This window comes from Ictalurus furcatus, chromosome 15, assembly GCF_023375685.1.
Source record: "Ictalurus furcatus strain D&B chromosome 15, Billie_1.0, whole genome shotgun sequence".
Taxonomy (NCBI): domain Eukaryota; kingdom Metazoa; phylum Chordata; class Actinopteri; order Siluriformes; family Ictaluridae; genus Ictalurus; species Ictalurus furcatus.
The window spans coordinates 22,696,828-22,717,866 of NC_071269.1; the positions used below are offsets into that span (position 1 = coordinate 22,696,828).

Genomic DNA, 21,039 nt, shown 5'->3' on the forward strand with positions numbered 1-21,039 from the left:
ACACAAACACACACACACACACCTATTTGAGACCATCTAATACATGGCCCACACCTTCGAGCTAGTTTACAGTAACCCGTTTAAACTGTTCCTCGGGGCAGGCTGGAAATTCCTCTGCAAGGCCACAGCTTCTTATAAGAAATCCATCTCTCTCTCTCTCCCTCTCTCACACACACACACACACACACGCACACACGTGACCAAAAGAATAAAGCAGCTGCATAATACTAACCTTAGCCGAGTAAACTGGGCTTAAATTAACAATTAGTTTAAAAACGACTAGCTAGCACTCACGGAAACTCGAGCACACGAGATGGCTTGGAACATTCGACTTTTCAAACAAGAACCGACGGGTAATTAAATAAATAAAAACACGTTCGTTCCTGGTCATCCTCTAATAGTAGTAAAAGAAAAGCAGTGGTGATTTTTTGGGGGGGGGGGGGGCAAGGAGGGTTGTGTGGCTGTAATTGCATATCTTTTTTTTGACTAGGTGTCTAGAAAGAAAGAAAGGAAGAAAGAAAGACGAACAGACACATAGGACAGCGAGAGAGAGAGAGACAGAAAGAAAGAGAGAGAGATAAAGAGAAGATCAAACTGAGCATCCATACACACAGACGTGTTATTGTGTGTGTGTTATACGTCGCAAGGGCTCTAGGATGCAGATCGGCTCACTCGGTCAGACAGCCGTCCAATCCGAAGGCGGCGCCGTGACGATCTTTGCCGTAGGTGTGGCGAAGGCCTCCGTTGGGCAAAGGGGGGCAAGCGGCTGTGATGCCGCAATGCTTGAGCAGGTTGAGCCTGGGGGAGGAGGGAGAGGAAGAGGGGGTGCTGGAGGAAGAAGGCTTCATGGTTGAGAGGATGAGAGCGAGGCAGTCGGCCACGGCTTTGTTGGGGGCGCATGCCAGGGCAGGGGTATGACCTGAAACACACACACACACACACACACACACACACACACACACACACACACTATCAAACACCATCCATATCCATAATAAAGCTCAAAACTAAAAGGACTACTTTATTTGCTGCACTGCGATTTGAATGTTTGTGTACACAGAGAAATAACTGGTCACTGCACACTACGGCTGATTTGGATTGTTTCATTAAAGGAAATGAAGACATCTGCAAGGAACTACAGCTCTGCCAATGCAGCGCCCATGCACTTCAAATCTCAAGAGATGATTAGGAGTGTGAACACTAGGTGGCGTACCCTCCTCATCCACTGCCAGCACTGTGGCTCCACGATTCAGCAAAGCCTGAACTACGGTGGCCAGACCGTTCCTGGCTGCGATGTGAAGAGGCCTAGAGGACAGAAAGAGACACCGAGTAAACATTAAAAAGCACAGAAAACACCTACACACACAAAAATAAATGCATCCACTTCTTATTCTGTTCTCACATTCAGCCGGTTCACCATCTTCTGGGTTTTAATAAAATAACAGTTTTGAAACAAAAGCTACATGATATTTCTACACTCCGAATTTTTTTTTTGATGACTATTATAAAATGTGGAGAAAAAAGAAAAATAACAAATGAGTGTGTCATAACTTTTGACTGGTAGTGTATATGTAATCACAATGCCCAGTCCTGAGATATAAATAGAGGTATTTATTAAACATTTAAAGGAAAATTAAACTGCTGGAGTGGCAACTTTGCTTTGCTGCTAGCTAGTGTGAATGCGATGTTAGCAAAAAACCCATAGAACAGACAATTCATGAATATTTAACACAGACAGAGAGAGAGAGAGAGAGAGAGAGAGAGAGAGAGACTCACATTTGAAGCATGCTGTTGGTTGCGTTGATGAGAATCGGGTTGTGGATCTCTTTCAAGATCAGCATGGCACACATCTCATGAGCCTGTAAGATGCAGACACATGAATACACACACAGAGTTTCATGAAGAAGGTGAGGAAACTAGAGGGCTAGAGCAGACAGTACCTTGCTGCAGGCCAGATGCAGGGCGGTGTTTCTGTTCACATCTAGAATGGACAGATCTGCATTGGCTCGATGCAGCAGCAGGGCTGGATAAGACAAACAAACAAACAATTGCTGCATCGATATAACTGCTTCAATATTGAATGAATTCAAATCCAAATCCAGCAGTGTTGTAACACCCGTTCTCTCGAGCAGCTCTTACCTACGGCGCCGCTCTTGCCCTTGTCGGCAGCCACCATGAGCGCCGAGCGTCCCGAGTGGTCCACGGCATTGATGTCGGCCCCCATGCGCAGAATCAGGAGCAGCCCAGAGAGGTCCTCGGCGACGGACGCAGCGTGGAGTGGAGTCCTGCACACAGCGCGCGTTAACACCACACCGAGCCGTTAGAGAGCTCGAGAGAAATCCGGCGAGACCCCAAATGAGGCTTTCCACGTAATATGGGACAAGCATTTAGGGCTGCGCAATTATGGCACAAATCATCATCACGATTATTTTGGTCTATATCGAGATCACGATTATTAAACACGATTACTTATTGACTTCGGAAACATTTATTGAACTTTTTATTGCATATTTAACAGTGGATTCCTTGAATATTAAATGCTTTTACAGACCTTCCCTTTGCATCCCTGGCATTGACCAGTGACGGGCCAAAACTGGAGTTCAAGAGAATTTCTGCAGAACCACCATGGCCATTAATTCTAACAAGGGAGGGGGGAAGGGGGACGGGGACGGAAAACACACCATAAGACTGTTATGAAAAACGGATCCATCTCATCTGATAACAATACACACTTAGAATATAAAAACTGTGCTTTGTATTTAAATAAATCAATAAATCCCTGACTGTGGTGGACTTACAGAGCACAGTGCAGTGGGGTGAAGGGGTTTCCCTCCTCGATAATACATGGTTTCATTTCAAGTAAAACTTCCAAACAGTCTTCATGACCTGCCAACACACACAGAAATAGTTCAGCTAATTCTCACGTTCCAAATATATATCCGGTCAATCAGCTACACCAGGTCGAGCCCCTCTGAAAGGGAGGCGGAGATAGAGCCTCACCGTGATAGGCTGCCCAGTGTGTGGGGGTGAAGCCGTGGCAGTCAGTGATTGGATGGTGCGGGAAGGTGTGGTCAGCAGCAGACAACAATCTGGACAGGATCTCAGCGTGGCCACAGGAAGCAGCCAGGTGGAGTGCAGTGCAGACCTGAACATCTTTAGTCAGGACTGCGGTATTCTGGGACAGGAGCGCCGTCACGCAGTCCTCCCAGCCGAGCATTGCCTATGAGAAGGAAAGGGGTGTGGTAAGAAAAACTGGAGAAAAGACTACTACAGGCTGGTTTACGACTTTGCGTGCGCTTGCAGAAGCGGCGTCAACACGAGCGGCATTGTTCACACAACCGCCTGCGTATCTTGCGTAAAGCTACGTCCACTAGGTGGCACATCGGAGACAAAACATCCCGGTCCATCTGGTTTCCAATTCACACTACTGTTTTGGCAAAATCATACACAGCGACGTGAAACACGCTCAGAACTCCGTTTCTCTTTAAAACCTTCCTCCGTCAGCGTGATCGGCACCCAGAAGACCGGTATGCAAAACAGACCTGCCGGTAGGTTTAAAGGCTACATGAGAGGTTTTTAACTGGAATAGGAAAACCGGTTAGTGTTCGAACTCAGTTGTGATTTAGAGTAGTACGTAGGTGTGCGATTTGAGACGCAATGCGAGTCCGTTTATTCACTTGCTATGCCGTCCAAAGTTTTGACGTTGGTCTTACACAACGTTGGATGTGTCTCGTTAATTCCTTAGGGTGTACACCTGTGAAGCACCGAGCAACCACATGATACATGTAGCAGAAAACTTGCGTACACAAGTATAATCAAGCCTTAATAGTTATAATACACGAAGGACGCTGAGAAGAACAGCCTTCTGGGATACATCACGGGTAGAGATCGACCGATAATCGGTAAAATAGTTTCCCCGATATTTAAGCATTTTTCCATAAATCAGATATCAGTTTTGTAATATCGGATCAACCAATAAATTGAGAACTGCATGCTTTTTTTTTTTTTTTTTAAAAGGTTAATTAGAATTATTTTTGTGCTTCATTTGTTTACCTCAGCGACACCTTAGTAACAGTGCACTTATTTATTTTTTGCACTCTTCAGACTCCTCTATTTATTGGTGTATAAATGAGAGTTGTTTTGAATGCAAGGAGGAAGTAAGCCCAATCTATTCAGATTGTAATCAGATTCCGGCTGTCAAAACTTCCAAGATGCTCCTCCTTAAATCCTGGGCTCTCAGAACCTCTGCGTAACAACTGGGCCAAACTAAGAGCATCTGAAAGGAAATGGCGTAAATCTAACAATCCAACTGACCTAACCAATTACCAAACACTTCTCTCCTCTTTTTCCAATAGCATCTCCATTGCTAAAGCCCCATACTACCAAGAGAAGATTGGCAGTTCTCCCAACACCCACTCACCCTCTCTTCAAAACCTTTTCTTCTCTTCTCTGTCCCCCTCCTCCCCCTTCCCCTACCTCTCTCACTGCAGACAACTTTGCCACTTTCTTTTCCAACAAGGTTACATCAATCAGGAACCAGTTCTCAACCCCAGACATGCATAGACCGGCTCCTCCTCCATATAACTCTCAACTGACTTCCTTCTCTCCCCACTGAGAGACTGATCTCTGTCTCAAAACTCCTCCTCTCTAGCCATCCCACAACCTGTCCTCTTGAGTTATCCCTTCTCACCTTCTTCAGTCCATCTCTCCCACACTATTACCTGCACTCACACACATCAACACATCCCTTTCTACTGGCACATACCCTAGATCATTTAAGCAGGCCCGGGTTACCCCACTGCTTAAAACGGTTCTGCACTGGGAGGTATTTCTGAAACTCAGCAACTCTCAACTGGCGTTCCACAGGGGTCAGTTCTGGGTCCACTGCTCTTTTCTATCTACACTGCATCTCTAGGGCAGGTGATTGAGTCTCATGGCTTTTCATATCATTGCTATGCTGATGACACCCAGCTCTATTTGTCCTTCCAGCCTGACGATCCATCCATCTCTGCACGTATCTCTGCTTGCCTGTCGGACTTCTCGGTCTGGATGAGGGAACACCGCCTTAAGCTCAACCTGGCAAAATCTGAGCTGCCTGTCATCCCAGCCTGTCCCTCAATCAACCACAACCTCACTGTACAGCTCGGCTCAACCACACTCAAGCCAACCAGGATGGCCAGGAACCTTGGGGTGATTCTTGATGACAGCTTGACCTTTACAGACCACATAACTGCACGGTCCTGTCGGTTCATCCCATACAACATCAAGAAAATCAGACCCTACCTCACCGAACACGCTACACAGATACTAGTCCAGGCTCTTGTCATCTCAAATCTGGACTACTGCAACTCACTACTTTCGGGCCTCCCAGCCAGCTCCATCAAACCCCTTCAAATGACTCAGGATGCAGCAGCACGCCTCGTCTTCAACCAGCCCAAGAGAACCCACGTCACACCCGTCTTCATCTCTCTCCACTGACTTCCTGTAGCCGCCCGTATCAAATTCAAGGCCTTGTCTGGAACAGCACCCTCCTACCTCAACTCTCCTGAAGGCTTACGTTCCTTCACGCAATCTGCAGTCAATCAACGGCCGACACGTAGTAGTGCCTACTCAGCGCGGCTCAAGGTCCCTTTCAAGAACATTCAAACTAACTGTTCCTCAGTGGTGGAATGAACTTCCAACCTCAATCCGGACCTCAGAATCTCTCACCATCTTCAAAAACACAGCTAAAGACCCACCTCTTCCGAGAACACCTAACCAACCCATACAAAAAAAAAATTACTCTGGCACTTGCACCTCTACTCTGCACACTTTGCTTCTTTCTGGAACTCAATTAACTGATCTTGTACGGTAGCACTACTTGTATTGTTCTCTGCTTGATATATCGCTTTGCTTGTATTTTCTCATTTGTAAGTTGCTTTGTATAAAAGCGTCTGCTAAATGAATAAATGCAATATCTAGAAAATGCCAGAAGTTGAGGTGCCTTCGAATGAGAAACTTCAGTATGTTTCAGAACTATAGTCAAAATGGTCAATTAAAAAAAAAGGTTTCCCCATTCTGCTACACAATAGGTTGGATTTTAGGTGTATACTGCCACCTAGTGCTCAGATGTCACAAACACATCTTGTGCATGTGCCTATAAAATGTTCAGGAGAATGAATTATTGCGATGAAGAATGCAGCGTGTAACCGTCAGACTGACCGCTCTGTGCATTGCCGTCCTTCCTTTCCTGTCCCTCGAATCAGGACACGCCCCTCTCTCCAGCAGAAGGAGGACGCAGTCGGTGTGACCCCCCAGTACAGCCAGCATGAGAGGAGTTCTGCAGAGGAAAGCCAGAGAAGTCAATCACACTGATCATGTAATACATATAACGGTAACATATAAGTTGAAAACTATTAGAAATGATCTATAGTTATTTACAGGACTGTATTAGATGAAACGCATTGGAATACTGTATATGCTTTGGTTCAGGACTCGATATGGGTGCGTCTCAATCAGCTCCCTAGGTGGTGAATCAGTATATCGTGTACACAGGTTCGGGCACCGATAAGGACCCCGTCTCACTACGTTTGTAGACAAAGTTGGCTTTGAGTTTGTCGCACGCCCCCCCCCCCCCTTCCCTCGAAGCTGAGGGACTTCCAGTACGGGAACATACAACGTGAGCATCGCCGCTCCCTGGTTTTCACGGTGCATTGTGGAATTTTTTAGGAAGCAAACGTTCCAGTGTGCTGGAAGGATTTTCTGATTGAGACAGCCCTTAAAATGGCCGACTCCCTGACCGGTGTCCTCATTTCTGACCTAGGGAGCTGACTGAGGCACAACCTATGACTGAATGAAAAGCAAAAAAAGTTCACTCTGAGATGACAATCACTTACAGAAGTCCTCTCATCATCACGGATAGCCTAACAAATGTTTGCAATTTCTTCAACCGTTTCTCCATTTGCACGGTCATTAACCGGCTTAGCGTTATTTTGGATCGTAAACATGCATACGACTGGTCCGATGCAGTAGAGCTGCTCAGAAAGAGTGCGAGAAGTTGTTCACTCACTGTCCCTCGGTGTCCGAGACATTTGGAAGGTCAGTGCCCTCCTCGCTGGAGAGCAGCATCTGCAGACAGTCTGTGTGTCCATTGGCAGCTGAGACACACACACACACACACACCACCTTTTGTGAGTTGAAAATAATCATGGTAATAAACCAGACATGTATTACAGCATGCTCACACAAAGCAAGCGACCATTTCTATACAACTTAATGACACAGCCCTACGCCCCCGTGGACCAAGACGACTCCAAAACATTACAAAATGCACATTTAAAGGCATCGAAATAAAAATAAGTCCACCCCCCCAATATTAACAAACAGCAGAAGGTAGTGGAGTTTACCTGCGACATGGAGAGGACTCCACTTATCACTGCGCTCCGTGAGCAGGCAGGATGCTGATTGGCTGAGCAGCAGCTCCACACAGCGACTGTGTCCCTTCTGAGAGGCCACGTAGAGCACGGAGCATCCCGCCGAGTCGCACACATCCACACACACGCCCGACTCGACCAACACGCTCACACACTCCCAGTGTCCTGCCTCCGCCTGCCAGAGACGAGGAAGCTTCTTAGAAAGAGCAAGGAAATGACGAAACCTCAAATCATAGTGTAATATTGATGTAATTATAACTAGCAAACAACTGCTAGAGAAAACATGATTAATAAATACTGATGAACAAGTGTCAGAAGTGTTCAAAAAGACAAACATACTGCTAAGTGTAAGGGACTGACAGGTCCAGTGCTTTCTGCGTCTCCTGATATATTGTAGGACATCACCAAAAGCTAGAAAGGAAACAAACATGAAATTCATGAAGGCATTTCCAAAAACATACCATGAGCACGTCTCAATCAGCTCTCTAGCTCCCCAGGTGGTGAATCAGTATATCGTGCACACGAGTTCAGGCACTGGTAAGGACACTGGCTCACTACACATTGTTACACTGATGATTCACTGATTTCTGGCGACATGACTACATTACCGGTCAAAAGTTTGTGGACACTCGACTGAAATGTTTCTCATGATCTTAAAACGCTTTTGATCTGATGGTGCGAGATTAAGCGTGTGAAATCGGTGTTGTAGACAAATATATAATCGTGCCGACGTATTCATTTCTTTCATTAGAAAACTAATTTTATTTACAAATATTTTTTTAACCGGACGACTCTTGAGCGAAATATTTCCGAAAAGCAGCCGATAAGAGTCCAGCGTCGGTGGGAACTCCTTTAATACTGCTTAAAAAGCGTCTCAGGGAAATTCCTCAAGAAATCGCTCGAGAAAACACCAAGAATACATTTCTGGAAATTCTAGGTGAAAAGGGCGTCGACTTTGAAGATTAAAGCTAAAATATTAAATTATTTTGGATTTTTTATGACAACATAATTCCCATAGTTCCATTTGGGTTATTCCACAGTTTTGATGACTATTATCATCCTAAAATGTGGGGGGGGAGAAGAAAAATAAAGAATGAGTGTGTCTAAGCTTTTGACTGGTAGCGTACGTCATGCAGGATCATACGCTAGTAGCTAGTGGATTTATTGTAAAAAAAATAAAATAAATAAATTTTAAAAACCCCATTTAAACTTACGACTCAAAACAAACGCATGCAGAACGTCAAATAAAGTTAAGAACTGTAGACAAAATTGGCTAAGTATTGTTCCTCCCTGGTTTTTGCAGTGCTTTGGGGGATTTAAAAAATATATATGTTTATTTATTTTTTTTTTTAAAATGGCACGAACGTTCCAATGCACTTTCTACGATTTTGCAATCGAGACAGCCCTTAAAATGCTCGACTCCCTCCCTCATCCGCGCCCTGACTACTGAACTAAGCAGAGCTGCAGATTGAGACACAGCCCAGGGTCAGCAAAATGAACATTTCAATATTCCAATACGGAGTTTAAAATACGTGGAGACAAAAATAATCCACGTTCAAATGTTACAAGGCTGAGCGCTACTTTTTGTCACGCAATAGTCTATTCGTACGTGTTTACGAAAAACGTTTCACGTTGTGGAGCCTAGCAGATCGCAGCGAGCATTTGAAGGGGAAGAAGAAAAGAAAAAAAATCAGGTTCCCAGTCATGTTAGTCGCTTATCCGGACCATCGTAAGTGAGAAATGTAGGTTAATACTCGTGACGTATGGTATTATAAATGATACAGTACTTGATTACACCCTATGTGGTGAGCGTATAGAGGAATTCAAACTCTCATGCATTTGTGCTGGACAGGGAAAAACAAGCCAAATGGGTTTGGGGTGGGGGGGTGCAGTCCAACATAAAACCAACCAAGAACCCCAGTGAAAACCACGTGTGTGTGTGTCTCACCAGCTCGAGGCTCTGCTTGTTGCCGTGGGCGGCCGCGTAGTGGACAGCGCTGTATCCTTTCGAGTTGCACAGGCATGGGTCTGCTCCGTTATCCAGCAAATACTCCACACACCTTAACACCCGGACACAAGAGCACGGTTATACACGACACAGAACAGGAAACTAAACACAAAGCTTTTATACCTGAAGTGTGACAAAGTGCTACATCAGATAGTCTTTTATCCACTGAAGGAAAAGGAAATTGGTTTAGGAAACATTTTTGCACTGGTTTATGCACCAAAAAAAAACAACACAAACCATTACATAAACCAGGTGTGGGACGCATAAGAATAAATAATAAATAAATAAATAAATAGTGAAAAATTAGACAGATTTCCCCATGTAAAGTCAAATCCTCAAGGGTCTAGACAGCACATGGGTCACGCAGCAGTTAAACAAAATGTTTTAACGCTCTAAGCGACGTACAGTATCGCTTCCAACAGACAATTCGTTAGCGATAACATTAGAATTGCGGCTCTAAATCGTCGGTCTGCAATTGTCAACATATCATATTTTAAATACATTTTTAATGCCGGATTATGAAACTAACTTCAACTGCACGCCGAAAACCGGATAAAGCACCAGTAGAGGCACCTTGTTGGTAGAAAAAAAAAAAAGGTCTTCTGCGATTATTAATTAAATTAATTAATTTTTTAATTAAAAAGCGTCTCTCGCTCAAACATGCAAAAACAACAACAAGCTTTAATGAATGGTTGACAGGAAAGCCATACATGAATGACTCCTTCTCTCCATCCTCCGGACTCTGCTGACCTCTATCCACCCTGAGAGCGAGCGAGCGAGCAAGAGAGAGAGAGAGGGAGGAAGCAGAGACAAAAAAGAAAGAGAGAAAATGAGAGTGAGTGGGTGAGAGCGCAAGAGAGAAAAAGAACCAGAGAGAAACCGAGTCAGAGTGTGAGAGCAAAAGATAGTGACAGTGAGAGAACACGAGAGAGACAGAAAGAGAGGGGTGAGGGAGAGAGAGAGAGAGAGAGAGACTAATTCAGATACATGAACATTTGCAGCTTTTACATGATACACAAGTATATTTGTGTGTGTGTGTGTGTGTGTGTGTGTGTGCGTGCGCGCACGTGTTACCTGCAGAAAGCTGTGGAAGCAGCTGAGTAGTGTAAAGGTGTGCAGCCGGTTTGGTCGGGCTCGTTGACCTCGGCTCCTGCTCCCACTAGAATCACCACACACTGATACCTCCTGTTAGCAGCCGCATAGTGCAAAGGGGTCCTGGACAGAAAAAAAACACACGTGCATTAAAAACACACAATTTTTTGTTGTTACAGTACAAAACGTAGACAATTAGCGCTTACCTCCCAAACTTGTCTTTCTTATTCATGTCTGCGCCACTGCTCAACAACAGGTTCAGACATTCAGTGTTTCTGCATTGCAAAGGAAAAGAAGGAGAAATGAAAACTCAGAGCGCACGACCGCCTCTCGGTCCACGAATCAGAAAACGAGCGCATGCTCAGGTGTGCTGTATGTGTGCATGGGGTTGCTGTCTGACCCTCCAGAGGCAGCAGCGTGTAAGCAGGTTCTCCCGTACTCGTCCGGAGTGTTGATGTCGAAGCCGGCCGAGAGCACGTGCTCTTTGCTCATCGACAGCACGATGCTGTACAGCTGACCTGCTCAGAAATCACACAAACAAAGAATAACAGTAAAAATACTGGTGACAGTATGATAACCCAGTCTAACGAGTCGACTCAACACCGGTATCGACAGGGATATTTACTAACTTGCTCACCCTTAAAATATACCCCACACATGAAGGAAGCTATTAAAAGAAAAAACTATTCCAGACATTTGGCCTTGCTGTGACCTTGATCCTGTGTGGATCAATTTCGAAATCTAAAATCAGCTGGCACAGCAGTACAACTAAAAGGTTTAGTTTACCAACAAACATCACATCACTGAGAGAGCGTGAAAAACAAGCTTGCACAATCGCAATGTCGACAATTCGAGTAGTTTTCCCACAACAACAACAACAAAAAACAACCCTCTGCAAGTCGCATCGCATAAATCCTACAAACGTTCAACCGCTCGTTCTTGAGATATTGTGCTAACGAGAATAACAGACATGTGGTAGCTAGCCAAAATAATGGGCCTTGAGCTCCTGAACATGAGCATGTGGGTAATATCTTTGTACGACAAACAGGAAGGAAACCATTTAAAATAAATAAAGTTTAAAAAAAAAAAAAAAAAAAAAAAAACGCATTTGACCTTGCTGTGACCTTGACCTTGTTTGGATCAACTCCAAAATCTAATCAGTTCATCCACTGGTTACAATAATAATGACGTGGGTAGGGTCATATATACGTAGGTGTCTGTAGTGTAGAGTCCAGAAGAGGGGTTGTGAAATTTAATTTTTAAGGAGCCATAGCCAGACAGAAAATAAAAAGGGATGAGAAACCCTGGAGTGAATAACATGATCAGGTTAAAGAAAAAAACAAAAAAAAACGAACAAAAACAAATGGACAGGTAGCCGGTAGAAGTCAGGCGTTTACGCAGCGAGTTAACGGCCGACTCGATCATGAAACAGCCCTACCCTAAAACAGTGCGGTTTGGAAATTAAATATGCGCAGCGTGTGCGATTAAGACGTACCTGAGGAGAGCAGCTTGCGACAACAGTCAGAGAACCCGTAGAGCACGGCTAAGTGCAGTGGGAACATCCCATGAATCCCTTGCCTGTGAGAAAGAAGGTTACACTTCATGCTAATCCATTTCTGGTGCATACTTCAAGATCACACTTTATTTTACATAAACAAACACACACACACACACACACACACACACGTACCTGGCTGTATCAGCACCATTAGTCATTAAGGTGCTGATGAGCAGCTCATGGCCATACATAGCAGCAACATGAAGAGGAGTATTGCCATATCTGTCCACACAGTCTATTTCCCCACCTGAGAGAGAGAGACAGACAGACAGACAAAGAGAGAGAGAGAGGGGGGGGGGGACACAGCGAGAGACACACAGACAGACAGAGATAGAGACACAGACAGACAGAGATAGAGACACAGACAGACAACCAGAAAGAGAGACACAGACAGAAAGAGAGAGAGAGAAAGAGACAGACACAGACAAAGAGAGAGAGAGACAGACACAGAGAGAAAGAGACAGCCAGACAGAGAGAGAGAGACAAAGAGAGAGTAAATATAAGAGAAAGGCTATTTAAAAAAAAAAAAAAAAAAAAAAAAAAAAAAAAAAAAAAAAAGTGTGTGTGAAAGAAAAAAAGGCTATTTCACCGTTCTGAATGAGAATCTGGGAGCGAGTGAAGCGTCCGTGGATGGCTGCCATGTGGAGGGGGCTCTTGCCTTCTTTGCTCTAAACAAAAGCAATAAATCCAGAATCAAATCAGAGCGAGTACAGGAAGTGTTTTCTAGACCTGTACACCGTTTAAAGGCAACGCATCGAACATCCTAAGAAACAGAAAAAGAAAAACATTTCTTGGCGTTGTGACTGCAGCAGACCTGCATGTTGACGTCCGCCCCGTTGTTGACCAGCAGCTCCAGACAGAGGGCGCCGTTGGTGGACACGGCAGCCAGGTGCAGGGGGCTGAAGCCTCGCTGATTGGGCTGGTTAACGTTAGCGCCGCGGTTAACCAGCTCATTAGCGACAGCTTCCTGCCCCATATAACAGGCTACATGTAGAGCAGTGTTTCCAAACGCGTTGGGCTCATCGATCTGTGCAGAACACAAACACGCCATCACGTCACGGTGTGTAAAACGACCGTAAAAGCAGTTGTTTGGTCACAGACGATAACAAATGCGAGCATTTTCGCAAGTTTTAATACACACATTTTAGACACACTTAAACTAGACGTTCACCTGCACGTTAACGTTACGCTACGTTTCACTGTACCTTTAATACCACAGCGCTGCTGATTGGACAGAAGTTGTTGATTAATTTTCTGTAACAGCAGCTCTGTTGATACAGCCACCAGCAAGACCAATAGCAATAGTTATATTAACCCGCTCGTTCAAATGCGTTACCGTTTCTATAGTAACAGCTCATGCAGAGGAGTTTGTACGGTACGTAATTCATGTAAAAATTCTAACACTTTATTAGGAGCACTAATATGAATATTGGGTAGGGCTTTCCTTTGCTCTCAAAACAGCCTCAATTCTTCATGGCATGGATTCCACAAGATATTGGACATATTCCGTGTTGAAATGATTTTGCAGTCATGCTGCGAATCTCCTGCTCTACCACATCGCAAAGGCGTTCTATTGGATTTATATCCAGTGACTGGGAAGGCCACCGCACCCATTGTTCCTGAAACCAGTTAGAGACGACTTTTGCTTTGTGACATGGTGCATTAACATGCTGGAAGGAGCCATAAATTGTGGTCTTGAAGGTCGCACATGGTCAGGAAAAATACTCAAATATGTTGTGGTCTTCAAGTCGATGGATGATTGATTGGTATTAACAGGCCCAAAGTGTGCCCAAAAAAAAAACAAACAAAAAAAACAACAACTATTCCCCACACCATTACACTGCCTCCACCAGCCTGGGCTGTTTGGGTCAGGATGGGTCAATGGATTCATGCTGTTTCTGCCAACTTCTGACCCTACCATCTGCGTTCCTCGGCAGAAATCCAGATTCATCAGACCAGGCTATGTTTTTCTAGTCGTCAACCGTCCAGTTTGGGTGAATGCACCCACTGCTGTTTCTAATACAGTGCCTGGTGAGCGTACATTGCTTACGTAACACAATTTGTTGTTTTCTGTTATTAAAAAAAATGTCTTAACTCAAATCATGTGATTTGTGCTCAACACTAGCCCTGTGTTTACATTATTACAAAATGACACCATAAACACACACAAACACCGGCACATTCCTTACACAAAAGTCGTCCACATTTAACTCGGATGTCCAGCTTGGAAATATCTGATCCTCATCTTGGCTATTACTGTGCGTCTGAAAGAAACAGTACTCACTACACGTCATGCTCATTTAGTCCAAATGTTTTGCGTTCGGTTTTATTAACGAGCAGTAAAGCCTTGTGCGTTTAGACCAACGGTAAAGGCGTGCTTCTACAGCATTGAGATCAGTACGCTGACCTCCGCTCCGCTGCGTAACAAGTACTTGACCACGTCGACGTGTCCACTGGCGGCGGCGGCGTGCAGAGGAGTGTAGCCTCGCTTGTCCTTACAGCTTTTATCTGAACCTTGAGACACCAGTAACTTCACCACGTCCAGATGACCTGAAGCAGATATATAAACAATAAAAATAAATAAATAAATAATGTATTACTACATATCACATGTATATGGAACAGTAAGCTACGCCAGCGTTCAAGTGAGACTGCTGCGATCCTACAGTATGCCTCAAACTACAGGACGGGTCATGAACCCAACGATTACAGAAAGATTAATGTATTGAGAAATGACTCACCGAGGTACGCTGCCCAGTGGATGGGCTGCCTCTCCTTCTTATCACTGGCACTCAGATTGGCCCCTCTGTTCAGCAGCAATTTAACCATCTGAAAAATATATATATTAATATATAAAGATTTGAGCGAAAATAAGCTGATGTTTATTAGAACGCAGACATTTAGAAATAGAGAGAGAGCCATCATCATTCACAGCTACACTCTGCTATGGGTGTGGCGCTTGTCCATCTGTTCATGTTTTTATTCTACAGGGTGTCCCAAACGTCTTCATACACAGGGGAAATTAACACTAACAAAATATTTCCCCAAATTTCTCATACTATATTACACACTACCAACCAAAAGTTTAGACACACTCATTTCCCCGCCCCCCACCCACATCTTAGAATAAGAATAAAAAAATTATTTTTTAAAAATCAAAACTCTGGAGGAACACAAATGGACCTATGGGAATTAGATTGTGGTGATAAAAAAAAATTCCCAAAATAAATCAAAAATAATTTTGTATTTTAACATCTTCAAAGTCGACGCCCTTTTCGCCTAGAATTTCCAGAAATGTATTCTCGGCATTTTCTCGAGCGATTTCTTGAGGAATTTCCCTGAGATGCTTTTTAAAACGGTATTAAAGGAGTTCACACCCGACGCTGGACTCTAATCGGCTGCTTTTCGGAAATATTTCTCTACCCGAGTCGTCCGTTTAAAAAAATATTTGTAAATAAAATGTTAGATTCTTAATGAAAGAAACGACTACGTCGGCACGATCATCTTTCGTCTACAACACCGATTTCACACACCATCAGATCATGAGAAACATTTCAGTCAAGTGTGTGAAGTGTGTGTGTACTTATATATAAAGTACACACACACCAAGATATTTTGACACTACAGCAGTAATATCTAGAATTCTCAGCAGACCAGTAGTGTAGCGACCTCAAGCATCCTGCCCACGTCCTGCACAGCACATCCGCTCTCGGGCTGAAACGCTGATTAAAACCTACGCCTGTGTACCGCGTTTGACCCACGTCTAAAAACGATTCAGAAACTTTTCGAGTGTTGGTCTCCTTGGAAAACAAACACAGTTTTTTTAAAAAATTTAAAAACGTTTAATCCGTAAAACAAACCGTTTCAGTTCGTTCTTCTTCGTCCTAGAAATCAAATCAGGTTCTTGGTGTTCATCAACAGAATAGAGAATACATTTTATTAAGGTTTTGCTTGTGTAATTAATATTCAGGAAATAACGGTTTTATTCTCGGTAGTTTTGTAAAACCAAATCGACAGCAGATCATCCCCTCAGAGACGGATACTGACGTACCGAATACGCAGCGTGCCTGTTATGACTAATTAAGCATTCTTCTGTAGTGAGCGTTATGCGAATTGGGATGCAGCCATGAATTGTCTCGAAATGTGTTTGGACTTGGCTGCGGTGTGAACGGTGAGAGATGAGAGTGTAGAAGTGACCGAAACGGAAGCAGGGGTCTGACCTCGTGGCAGCCGCTCTGGGCGGCGTGGTGGAGGGCGGATCTGCCCGTGCGGTCGGCCATGTTCACACTGCTGATGTGGGACAGCAGAGTTTCAGTGCAGCGCATGGCTCGGTTTGCTGAAGCGACGTGCAATGCCGTCTGCCAGTACTTATCCCTCGCCGTCACGTCGGCCCCTTTTCGCAACAACAGCCCCACTGCCCTCTGGGAAATAATAATAATAATAATAATAATATAAGAAGAAAAACAAACAAACAAAAAAAAAAAAGAGCACGAGATGACGATTCATCGTGTAATGCACTGACGTTGATGATTCAGGCGACTCACCTCGTTCCTGGAGGCCGCTGCTCGGTGTAACGGCGTCAGCCACATGTGGTCCTTTGCATTAACGTTCGCACCTAACGAATAAAACGAGCAGGATAGTGACGGAGCAGTACATCAGCTAACACGCACAGCAGTGTGTTGAAATATGACGCGAATAATCACCTGCAGTGATGAGGAGGTCCATGATATGGACGTCTCCCAACCAAGCGGCAGCGTGCAGAGGCGTGCGTCGCTCCTGGTCCTGAAACACAACAAGGACAAAAATACGTTATCCTTTAGGAAAGAAAACGCCTGGCGTGTCCTGTTTAACCTTTTTCACTTCACTGTGACCATTACTAAAGGAGTATTTTAACACTTAATCACATTAGAGACGTAAGACAATCTAATCTAATCTAATCGTGCAGGACATTAGGTGTACATGCAAATGTGGCCAAAAGTATGTGGACACCAGATCACCACACCCATATGTGGTTCTTCCCCCAGATGGTTGCTACATAAGTTTGAAGCACACAATACTATAAAATGTCTTTACATGCCGTAGTGTTCGACTTTCCCCTTCACCGGAACTAAAATGCCCAAACGCTGTTCCAGCGCGACAACGCTCCTGTACACAAAGCGAGCGCCATGAAGACGTGGTTCCCCAAGGTTGGCGTCGAAGAACTTCGAGTGTCCTCCACCTCAACCCAACTGAACACCTTTGAGATGCATCCTAACCCGACATCAATAATGCTCCTGTGACGCTCCAAAAACTAGCAGAAGGCCGTCCCGGAAGAGTGGAGGTTATTATAACAGGCAAAAAGGGGACTAAGTCTGGAATGGGACGTTCAACAAGCGCATATGGGTGCACCGGTCAGGCGTCCACAAACTTTTGGCTATATAGTGTACTAACACCGATTTGTGAACATGTGTCAGGGTTGCGTGTGTATCCAAAACGTGAACAAATATCGGCATAGAGGTATTGACATTTCCTGATCCGAGAAAGAGGAAAAGAAAAAAGGAAAAAAAAAAAGGGAAGAAAAAAAAAAGAAAAAGAGTGAAAACATACCAGTGCATTGACTTCATCTTTCTTGTGCAAATATAACTGAACTTCATCTGTATTCCGATTAAATACGGCCTGGACCAGAGGTGGCTGAGGGACACAGAGAAGGACATGGTTAGAAATATGGAGATTAACACTGCGCAAATATGCAAGATGCAAAACATTCACCGGAAACACGCAAAGTGCCCATGATTAACCCTCATCCAGTGCCGAAAGCGCCTACAACGGGCACGTGAGCATCAGAACAGAACCATGGACAGATGGAAGAAGGTGGCCTGGTCTGATGAATCGCGTGTTCTTTTACATCATGTGGACGGCTGGGTGTGTGTGTACGTGTCACTTACCTGGGGAAGAGATGGTACCAGGACGCACTATGGGAAGAAGGCAAGCTGGAAGAGGCAGTGTGATGCTCTGGGCAATGTTCTGCTGGGAAACCTTGGGTCCTGGCATTCATCTGGATGTTACTTTGACGCGTACCACCTACCTAAACATTGTTGCAGACCAAGTACACCCCATCACGGCAACGTGCAATGGTAATCCCTAACTGCAGTTTCCTCTTTCAACAGGATTATTTGCCTTTCCATGCTGCAAGAATTGTTCAGGAAGATGACTGGCCTCCAAATTCCCCAGATCTCGATCCGATCGAGCATCTCTGGGATGTTCTGGCAAACAAGTCCGATCCATAGAGGCCCCACCTCACAACTTGCAGGACTTAAAGGATCTGCTGTGAACGTCTTGGTTCCTGACACCACAGCACACCTTCAGAGCTCTCGTGGAGGCCATGCCTCGACAGCTCAGAGCTGTTTTGGTACCCCGACGGCAACCTACACGATATTAGGCAGGTGATTTTAATCTTATGTCCCCACTCCTTAACGCATCTCGTCACGTTACCGAGAAACCCGAAAGTGCGAAGTCCTCATGTCCCGAAGACTTTCCTGCGTCCGAAAACGTGAGATCGAAGCTTTAGCTCAGACTGTTACAACACGCTGATGCTGGAGACGCTGTACAGGGATAACTTCAGCGGATCAACAGCGTTCTTTGTTAAACAACAGCACTGTAGTGTTGAGCAGCACGGCAGGAGTACTGCAGCCTCACAGCTCCAGGGTTTGACTCCAAGCTTGGTTTACTGTGGGTTCTCCAGTTATCTCCACCTCCCAGAAACATGCCAGGAGGTGTGCTGGTGCCTCTAAATTGCCCGTAATTGTGAATAAGTGTGTGTACGTGTGTGGGGTACGGTGTCCAGCAGGGGCCAACATGCTTCACATACAAATGCAGATCCAATGCAATAAGCCGAAAAACACAAAGGAAACGTTTACAACGAAACAGAAACGTTTCCAAGGGACGTGAGATGGAAATACTCAGCGGAGCGTTCGAAAAAGAGGCAGGACTCGCAAGCCGAATACATTTACTTACGATTTAACAGTCAAATTCAGTCTCGTTTTGATCTCGAGTTGTCCATGCAAGCTGTTTATATGTGACTGGGGGTAAAATAAAAAAAGTAGGCGAACATAAACACATTAACCAGACGAATAATTCGACAAGCACGTCCCTCGTGAACATTTCCGGTTTGTCGTGGACCGTTCGTCTTGTCGCAGGGTGTCTGATTTCGCCCGCGTTCTCTCTATTCGCAGCGTTCGGCGGACTGCAGAAAAAAATCCGCAGATGTTTCCAAACTGCATCTGCGTCGCGTCGGCCGGGGCGCGCGAGTTACCGTACCACCGTGTCCTGTGATGGACTGGCATTTCCAGTGTCCACTCCAGGGCGTGTTCACACTCAGACCCCGCATTCCCGGGACAAGGCATCAGTCTCACCACAACCCTAACCGAGGTAAAGCTCTTCGAATACATGAATGCATGGGAAAGGTCAGGGAAGATAATGCAACTCATCCTCCATACAAGTCCCGGTGAACGAGCTGTTGCTATAGAAACGATAACGTGTTATAAACAGTGCATTAACACAGTATTAACCTGTCCATTGCAGCCGGAACTACTTTCAAAGCTGCTGTTAGAGAAAATCAGACTTAAACAACGCTGGGTGAGAAAAATAAATGAAGTCACGTGTAAACTGAATGAAGCTGGAAGAGTAATAATATAATATATACAAAACACGCCCTTTAAATATCAAGCCCTTTAAATATCAATCATGTATAGCTGTCCATGTTAGGCAATTTGCTAATTATTATTATTATTGTTGTTGTTTACAAAGTGCTCTTTGTGATTTAGTTTTTCCTATTTGCTAAAATAATTTCAAGCAGACAGAAAGTGAAAGGGGGGGGAAAAAAGCCCAATATGTCGGGTTGGGTTAATATTAGCAAACCTAGCAAGCCGGCTAACATCCGCGCTCAACAACCAAGCAACCATTTTAATTTTATTTTGCAAAACAATTTAACACCATCACATCCTGCGTGAAACTGCAAATAAAATAAATAAAACGACTTAACCAAGTTCACAGTGGACTGCATGCACCAGAAGAGCAAAGCGTAAACAATCGTAGCTTGGTACGCTGTTAGCTAGTTAATTAGCAACGCGAAGCTAAGCGAAGCTAAGCGAAGCTAAGCTAAGCGTACGCGGAGCTTTGCAAATGATTAGCGCGTTTTTGCCATACCTGGTCAGAAATATTTAACAGCACCATCTCCCAGTGCCAGTGAGGGACGAAGCTCCCTCATTAGGATAGACGACACTATTGCAAAAACAGACAGTCTGAGGTTAAACGAATGAAAAGCAGAAAACGAAAACAGACAGCGACACCAGAGGAGGGGGAAAAAAAAACTCGTAATGGCTACCGAAGTTCTTCTTCTTTGTCTCTTTCCTTATATGGAGAGTGACGCGCGTTCTCACGTAGTTTATATGTCACAGCGCCACATAGTGACCCGGAAGGTTTGAACTTTCCCATTCACCTGGACACCTGACCTGATCATCACACCCATACAAGGTTCTTCTCCAAACTGTTGCGACAAATTTGGAAGCACACAATTGTCTAGAATGTCGTTGTATGCTGTGGCATTAAGATTTCCATTTCATTGGAACTAAGAGATCCAGCATGACGATGCCCCTGTGCACAAAGCGAGCTCCATGAAGACATGGTTTGTCAAGGGTGGAGTGGAAGAGTGACCGAATGAACATTTATGAATTTTTATCTTTCATCTGTACACATTTTTAAAAGTTTATAAGTTGGCATTATTTTATACAGACCATTAAAATATGTTTAATAGACCTTAAAATGGTTTATATACCAGATCTGGCTTTTTTTTTTCCTCCACACAAAAAGTTTGAAAGGTGTGTAGGATTAAGCACAGATAAAATTTTATTTTATTGAACATAAGTCCAATGCTTGTTGAATTGTATATTGTTTTTTTATTGTATTTTGGTGTGTTTATGCTCCCTGTGGTC

At 44.4% G+C, this 21,039-nt stretch overlaps 1 protein-coding gene across 1 annotated transcript; it reads right to left on the minus strand.

The window, feature by feature from the left end:
* Positions 1-447: 447 nt before the first annotated feature.
* On the minus strand, positions 448-20,613 carry ankrd52a (ankyrin repeat domain 52a). The gene is made up of 28 exons (XM_053643112.1): positions 20,255-20,613; positions 17,657-17,740; positions 16,774-16,852; positions 16,615-16,685; positions 16,291-16,491; positions 14,812-14,899; positions 14,478-14,620; positions 12,885-13,097; positions 12,660-12,738; positions 12,203-12,317; positions 12,008-12,090; positions 10,913-11,030; positions 10,719-10,787; positions 10,495-10,635; positions 10,131-10,181; positions 9,361-9,472; positions 7,752-7,823; positions 7,386-7,587; positions 7,049-7,136; positions 6,202-6,319; positions 3,001-3,220; positions 2,799-2,886; positions 2,552-2,638; positions 2,140-2,285; positions 1,941-2,023; positions 1,777-1,859; positions 1,214-1,305; positions 448-919 (listed from the first exon to the last, which is right to left on the minus strand). The coding sequence occupies exons 1-28, from the start codon at positions 20,279-20,281 to the stop codon at positions 669-671; spliced, it is 3,204 nt and encodes a 1,067-aa protein (XP_053499087.1). The 5' UTR covers positions 20,282-20,613; the 3' UTR covers positions 448-668.
* Between the last annotated feature and the right edge of the window lie 426 nt (positions 20,614-21,039).

Bases quoted from the DNA above. Each gene is read 5' to 3' on its own strand.
- ankrd52a (XM_053643112.1), bottom strand. From the start codon at position 20,281: ATGGTGCTGTTAAATATTTCTGACCAG. The intron at 7,137-7,385 runs GTAAACTCCACT...TGTGTGTCTCAG, and splicing joins GAGTCCTCTCCATGTCGCAG to CTGCCAATGGACACACAGAC. The intron at 3,221-6,201 runs GTCAGTCTGACG...TCCTTCTCATAG, and splicing joins GGACGGCAATGCACAGAGCG to GCAATGCTCGGCTGGGAGGA.